Below are 8,285 nucleotides of genomic sequence, written 5' to 3' on the forward strand. Positions count from 1 at the left end.
GCTCAGCTTTTGAGGAGGAAAGAACTTGGCTAAGAAAGCCGTGACCAGCTTATCCCAAGAGTTCAGGCTATCTTTGGGTTGAGAGTCCAACCACACTCTAGCTCTGTCTCTTACAGCAAAGGGGAAAAGCATGAGCCTGTAGACTTCAAGATCTACTCCATTAGTCTTTACAGTATCACAGATCTGCAAGAATTCAGTTAAGAACTGAAAAGGATCTTCAGATGGAAGTCCATGAAACTTGCAGTTCTGCTGCATCAGAGAAACTAATTGAGGTTTCAGCTCAAAATTGTTTGCTCCAATGGTAGGGATGGAGATGCTTCTTCCATGTAAATTGGAATTAGGTGCAGTAAAGTCACCAAGCATCCTCCTTGCATTATTATTATTATTTTTGGCTGCCATCTCCTCTTTTTGTTCGAAAATTTCTAACAGGTGCTTCTGGATTTGCTTCAACAAGAATATTCTTGTCCTTGCTCCTGCTCATATGAAAAAGAGGGAACAGAAAAATAATAATAGGGATCCTTTTTACCACAATATAGAGGTCCCTGTGTGAGTAGAAGAAAAGAAGGAGAAAAGAATGTAATGTAAGGAAAGAAACACAAGGGTGAGGAGAGCAGAGATGTGAGATGAAAAGAAGTATTAGTAGATGAATAAATAAATAGAAGGAGATGAGAGAGAAGGAGAATTTTCAAAAATTATTTTTGAAAAAGAGTTAGTGATTTTCGAAAATTGTTTTTGAAAAAGGTTAGTAATTTTCGAAAATTAAAATCAAAAAATAAAATAATTAGTTAATTAAGAAGAAATTTTGAAAAAGAGGGAAGATATTTTCGAAAATTAGAGAGACAGAGTTAGTTAGGTATTTTTGGAAAAGATAAGAAACAAACAAAAAGTTAATTAGTTAGTTGAAACAAATTTGAAAATCAATTTTAAAAAGATAAGGAGATAGGAAGTTAGAAAAGATATTTTAAAATCAAATTTTTGAAAAAGATATGATTTTGAAAAATATAAGATAAAAAGTTATTTTTGAAAAGATATGATTAAAATTAGTTTTGAAAAAGATTTGATTTTTAAAATCACAATTAATGACTTGATTCACAAGAAATCACAAGATATGATTCTACAACTTAAAGTTCGAATCTTTCTTAACAAGTAAGTAACAAACTTGAAATTTTTGAATCAAAACATTAATTGATGATGTTATTTTCGAAAATTAGGAGATAAAGATAAGAAAAAGATTTTTGAAAAATATTTTTATAATTTTCGAAAATAAATAAGAAAATGAAAAAGATTTGATTTTTGAAAAAGATTTTGAAAAAGATAAGATTTTTAAATTGAAAATTTGATTTGACTCATAAGAAACAACTAAATTTTAAAAAATTTTGAAAAAGTCAACTCAAATTTTTGAATTTATGAGAAGAAAAAGGAGAAGATATTTTTTTATTTTTGAATTTTTTTATGATGAGAGAGAAAAACATAAAAATGATGCAATGCATGAAAATTTTGGATCAAAGCATGTGATGAATGCAAGAACACTATGAATGTCAAGATGAACACCAAGAACACTTTGAAGATCATGATGAACATCAAGAACATATTTTTGAAAAATTTTTAAAGCAAAGAAAACATGCAAGACACCAAACTTAGAAATCTTTTATGCTTAGACACTAAGAATTCAAGAATGCATATGAAAAACACCATACAACACAAAAACAATGTAATATGAAGATCAATCAAGAAGGTTTATCAAGAACAACTTGAAGATCATGATGAATGCAATGCATGAATGCAATTTTCGAAAAATGCAAGATTAGTATGCAATTGATACCAAACTTAAAAATTGACTCAAGACTCAAACAAGAAACACAAAATATTTTTTATTTTTATGATTTTATGATTTTTTTGGATTTTTCAAAAATTATTTGAAAAAAAAAAATAAGGATTCCAAAATTTTTAATATGAATTCCAAGAATCTTTGTACTCTTATTCTAAAGCTCCAATCTGAGGGTTAGACATGGCTTAATAGCCAGTCAAGCTTTAGCATGTATTGATACTTTCCATGTATAAAGCAACTAAGTGTGTGAGGATCAACAAGCTCTTGTGATGATAAGTTGAAACCCCAGTCCAAAAGATTAGACATGGCTTACAGCCAGTCAAGATTCAACAAATCATCATGAAACACTAGAATTCATTCTTAAAAATTCTGAAGAAAAAAATATATTTTTGAAAACATTTATTTTAAAATTTTTTTTTCGACAACAAAGGAGAAATTTTTGAAAATTTTTTTGAAAATAAGAAGAAAATTACCCAATCTAAGCAACAAGATGAACCGTCAGTTGTCCAAACTCGAACAATCCCCAGCAACGGCGCCAAAAACTTGGTGCACAAAATTGTGATCTCAGGCAACGGCGCCAAAAACTTTGTACGCACGTCTTAATAAATCGTTTTTCATTCACAACTTCGATACAACTAACCAGCAAGTGCACTGGGTCGTCCAAGTAATAAAACCTTACGTGAGTAAGGGTCGATCCCACGGAGATTGTTGGTATGAAGCAAGCTATGGTCATCTTGTAAATCTCAGTCAGGCGGATATAAAATAGTTATGGAGTTTTCGAAAATAAATAATAAATAAATAGAAAATAAAGATAGAAATAATTATGTATATCATTGGTGAGAATTTCAGATAAAGGTATAGAGATGCTTTCGTCCCACTGAACTTCTGCTTTCCTGCTGTCTTCATCCAATCAGTCCTACTCCTTTCTATGGCTGGCTTTATGTAAGGACATCACCATTGTCAATGGCTACTTTTCATCCTCTCTGGAAAATGGTCCGATGCGCTGTCACTGCATGGCTAATCATCTGGAGGCATCACCGTGGTCAATGGCTGTATCCTATCCTCTTGTGAAAATGGTCCAAATGCTCTGTCACAGCACGGCTAATCATCTGAGGTTCTCGATCATACTGGAATAGGATTCACCCTCCTTTTGCGTCTGTCACTACGCCCAGCACTCGCGAGTTTGAAGTTCGTCACAGTCATTCAATCCCAGAGTCCTACTCGAAATACCACAGACAAGGTTTAGACTTTCCGGACTCTCATGAATGCCGCCATCAATCTAGCTTATACCACGAAGATTCTGATTAAGAGATCCAAGAGATACTCATTCAATCTAAGGTAGAACGGAAGTGGTTGTCAGGCACGCGTTTATAGGGAATGATGATGATTGTCACATTCATCACATTCATGTTGAAGTGCGAATGAATATCTTAGAAGCGGAATAAGTTGAATTGAATAGAAAAATAGTAGTACTTTGCATTAATTCATGAGGAACAGCAGAGCTCCACACCTTAATCTATGGAGTGTAGAAACTCTACCGTTTGAAAATACATAAGTGAAAGGTTCAGGTATGGCCGAATGGCCAACCCCCATGATCTAAGAACCAGACGTCCCAAGATGACTAATACAATAGTAAAAAGTCCTATTTATACTAAACTAGTTACTAGGGTTTACAGAAGTAAGTAATTGATGCATAAATCCACTTCCGGGGCCCACTTGGTGTGTGCTTGGGCTGAGCTTGAAGTTCACACGTGGAGAGGTCATTCTTGGAGTTGAACGCCAGTTTGTAACGTATTTCTGGCGTTCAACTCTGGCTTGTAACGTGTTTCTGGCGTTTAACTCCAGACAGCAGCATAGAGCTGGCGTTCAACGCCCTTTTACGTTGTCTAAACTCGGCCAAAGTATGAACTATTATATATTGCTGAAAAGCCCTGGATGTCTACCTTCCAACGCAATTGGAAGCGTGCCATTTTGAGTTCTGTAGCTCCAGAAAATTCACTTTGAGTGCAGGGAGGTCAGAATGCAACAGTATCAGCAGTCCTTCTTCAACCTCTGAATCTGATTTTTGCTCAAGTCCCTCAATTTCAGCCAGAAAATACCTGAAATCACAGAAAAATACACAAATTCATAGTAAAGTCCAGAAATGTAAATTTAAGATAAAACTAATGAAAACATCCCTAAAAGTAACTTGATTCTACTAAAAACATACTAAAAACAATGCCAAAAAGCGTATAAATTATCCGCTCATCAGCCACGTGTTGCATTTTTAAACTGTTGAGTCAGCGATTCAAGTTATAAATATGTTAAACGGGTAATTATAAAAGCTGGATATATTAAAACACAAGTAATAATATATATGAGTTACTAATATAAATGACATTAGCAACATAACAATAAAAGATATACGGTAAAACATTAACAAAGCTACGTTCCCCAAAAAATACCGATATTTTCTCATATCGGTAGATATTAAACTTGCTAATAATAATAATATTAACTAAACTTTATTTTAATCAAAGCAAATAAAAAATATTATTATTAGTAATAATAATTTTATCCTTTTTCGAAATATCTTGTTATAATAAAAATTATATAGAATCCTAATTAATTTAAATTCTAGTTATCATAAAATTAATTATGTAAAATATCTTATTATAGAAAATTTATATAATAACCTTAATTTATCCAAATTCAAATAAATTATAAAAATAATTTAATTTTTCTTAATAAAATAATTTTTAAAAATAGTTTAGAGTAATAGTATAGATATAATTAAGTTAAATTTTAATAATCATAAATTCTATTTAATTACTTTTGGTAAAATAGTTTTCTTAAAAATAAAATCTCAACAAATATAATAATTCATAAATAACTTAACTATTTAATTTTCAAAAACTTAGGATGTTATACGTGACATTTCCTGCTTTAACATTTTGTGTGTGAACGCACAACTAGAAAATGGATTAATACAGATAGATTTACAAACGGATTTAGTCTTTATTACAGACGGATTTTTGGTTACCGACGAAATTACCGACGGATTTTTTTTCCGTCGGAAAATTACAGACGGATTTTTACCAGTTACCGACGGATTTTTCCTCTGTAAATTTTCTATCCATTTCCCAAAGGCGACAAACTTTTCGACGGATTTTCCGTCGGTAATTACAGACGGATTTTCTGTCTATAATTACAGACGGATTTTTCGACAGATTTTCCGTTTGTAATTACAGACGGATTTTCCGTCGGTAATTGGCAACAGATTTTTCGACAGATTTTTTGTCTGTAATTTAAACCTTAGAAAATCATCTCACACTCTAAATACAGACAGAAAATCCGTCTATAAATCCGTCAGTAAGGTAAAATAGAAATTTTTAAAATTTTTTCATTGCAAAATAAATACTTTAGGTTTATTTTTTAAATTTTCTCCATCAAACACACTGTAAATAAAAAAAAAGGCCAAAAATCATATAAATAAACATAATATTCATTACATGATACCTATAAAATTGGATGTTATTTTTCAACATTATTGGCCAATATCTCACTATCTCAATAAAAAGATACCCAAAAAAATAAGATGACCATCCTAATGTTACATGGATCTCTTTCATTAACTGATGTCACAAATTACACTTAATACTTAAAGATGGGATAATCTAAAATATTAATGAATAACCAAATTACATTGGCAGCGTCAAGCTCCATATTGATTATGAGCAAATGCTGTAGAGAATCCCACTAACAAATGCATCACCGGCCCCAGTTGTGTCAATGGGGTTAACTTTAACACCTGCCACCCAGCCTTTGAATTTCTGCGCACACAAACAATAATGAAACAAGTGCTTATGCCACTCACTCTCAAATGGACTTGGTAGTAAGCTTACCTTGGTGTAATATCTACAACCCTCTGAACCTTGTGTCACAATTAATAGCTTGAGATTAGGGTGAAAAAGCTTCTTTAATACATCATCATCATCATCGTTAGGATCATCACCCTCGGTCAAAAATGTAATCTCCTCTGCACATACATAAGATAATAACAAAAAAAAGAATGAAAAATGCTTATGGGTCACTTAGTTGTGTTTCTGTTGTTATTTTAGTTGATAAGTTTTCATCATATATTACAAAAGTAAGACTCTGCACATACATAAAATAATAACAAAAAAAAAGAATGAAAAATGCTTATGGGGCACTTAGTTGTGTTTCTGTTGTTATTTTAGTTGATAAGTTTTCATCATATATTACAAAAGTAAGACCCCTTTCTTTGTTTTGTTGAAAGCAAGAACCCCAATAATAGATACAAATTGAAAATGAAAAAAAAAATCAAAAGAAGAACGAAATTGGTGAAATGCAAAGTGTTATATATCATAATACCTTTATGATATCATATTTGTCCCAATACACTCATTATGCCTTTCTAAGCAGCCTCAGCTGATGGCCATAGTGCCAATCTCAAATTTGGATCATATGAGAGAATACAAGGGAAGTCTTTCCAGCATTCTGGAGTCCTATCAGAGATAGCTCCATTTTCTGCTTGAAGAGTAGGCTGCAATCATATTCATAACAACATAGTAAGCTCAAGCATTTTAGATAAAGTGATCCACTATTAGAGTTCAAATTAGATGATGCATCATACTAAAATATGAATCAACTTAAACAGGTGAAAACAAAAGACATTGCAACAAATAACATGCGAATAAATGGACACTTTAAAACAAATTCAAAAGTGCTATGTAAGGATCAAAAGGATGATCACCAATGCTTTGTTAATTATAAAGTCTAGTGTCTTTGTTAATCCCTACCTGTATCTGTTAACAAACCTTTTTTCCCTAAGGAGTTCAATCATAAAATTCTCAATCTTTCCTACAAGGATAGATAATAATCTTACTTGTCTCAATATAATGATAAGGCTTCTGATATCCTTCAGTGACAGTGGCCTCTCCTGCTCATAAAATTCTTCATTATCAACTATCATAAGCATGTGCCTGGTACGAAAAAAAACTACTTAAGTATACGCTTAAATAATTAAAATTAGTTAGCACAGTGTTAAATATCAAACATTTTAAGAGGGGAAAAAAGGAGACAACAATGAGCAAGAGAATATAGTCTGTGAACCCATACAAGCATTTATTGAAGATGACCATGGTAAAAATGTCTTACTTGTAGACAGGGCCTAAATTTTATTGAAGATGACCATGGTAAGCATTCATACAAGCACTGATTCAATCAACAGAGTAGCAAACACCTAAATTTTAACTAGAGAAACTATTCCAATTTTTTAAATACTTTCTCACCTCTCCCTGGAATTAAGTTCATCACCTAAACATAATCTCAAGATAAAATAAAAAATCATTAGCACCAAAATGACTGCCAACAAATAACAGCAGCTAATTGTTTCACAGCATCTGTGAAACCAAACAAAATGCAAGGAAAATTCTAAAGCCTCAACTATAGACTATAACCTTTATATGACATACTCGCTCTCTATTAGTCACAAATGTTCCACCTTTCTCAGGATTTTGTGCTGTCACCTGCACTCCATTCAGGAGAGAACCTATAAAGAGTGATATCTGGTTTCCTTTAAACTCCTTATATATCCAAAGCATCCCAATTATACTCAACATAATAAAAGTCATAAACAAATAAACTCTAAAAAGGGGAAAATGATGGAAAAAAAAGTTGTTCTCACCATTGTGCTAGAGCTTTCAAATCTTCGTGCAGTATCAATATATAAATGCCTTGATTGTGTACAACAATGAAGAGCAGAAGCAGCATAAACACAGATAATAATGATATACCTTGAAGGCGAAACCGGGAAAGGTTCACAACAGAATTACCATCCAAGAAAGCTGTTCTGTGGCGAGTGTCTTCAATTTCTGTGGCATGCAAGTATTATTAATTAGGTTAAACAGAAATGCATTTATCTTCATAAAAAATTAATGTATATAAAAAAAATGTACCACCGAGATATGTGTGCAAAGATGGTTCAGCTAAGTGAACAACACCATCACCATCGTCATCCTCGAGGCGGTCTTCCTCTTCCAAATATTGACGAAGAAAGTAGGTGTAGTCTTGTTCCACCTCATCATCTTCCAACAAAAGGTCCTGATCCTCCAGATCCATGACTATTGTGCTAGAGTTTTGTGGGAGGGTAATTGAGCATAAATTTCTGTGTGTAGTTTGCAATTGGAGCTCACTGGTACGGGGTAACTGCATCGGTGTTAGATTTGAAGGGAAGAAAAAGTCGCTGAAGGAGGATTAGGGTTTGTCCTTGTAAAAGAGGGGAAGAGAAGGGACAGCACGGGAACAGCGATGATTCACAACGACGAGAGTAATAGAAGGCCCAAAGGTGTTGATGATGGAAGAATGTGGTGGATGAAGGCGCTGAGGAGAAAGGTTTGGAGTGTGAATGGAGAGGAAGATGACTGTGAAGTTCTTGTTTGGAGTGTGGAGCTCG

The 8,285-nt window shown here is 32.9% G+C and overlaps 1 protein-coding gene across 1 annotated transcript; it reads right to left on the reverse strand.

Moving 5' to 3' along the window:
- Positions 1–6,879: 6,879 nt before the first annotated feature.
- On the reverse strand, positions 6,880–7,964 carry LOC112748747 (uncharacterized). Its single transcript, XM_025796992.2, has 2 exons — positions 7,789–7,964; positions 6,880–7,704 (listed from the first exon to the last, which is right to left on the reverse strand). The coding sequence occupies exons 1-2, from the start codon at positions 7,949–7,951 to the stop codon at positions 7,514–7,516; spliced, it is 354 nt and encodes a 117-aa protein (XP_025652777.2). The 5' UTR covers positions 7,952–7,964; the 3' UTR covers positions 6,880–7,513.
- Between the last annotated feature and the right edge of the window lie 321 nt (positions 7,965–8,285).

The sequence above is a fragment of the Arachis hypogaea genome, chromosome 15 (genome assembly GCF_003086295.3).
Source record: "Arachis hypogaea cultivar Tifrunner chromosome 15, arahy.Tifrunner.gnm2.J5K5, whole genome shotgun sequence".
Classification (NCBI taxonomy): Eukaryota; Viridiplantae; Streptophyta; class Magnoliopsida; order Fabales; family Fabaceae; genus Arachis; species Arachis hypogaea.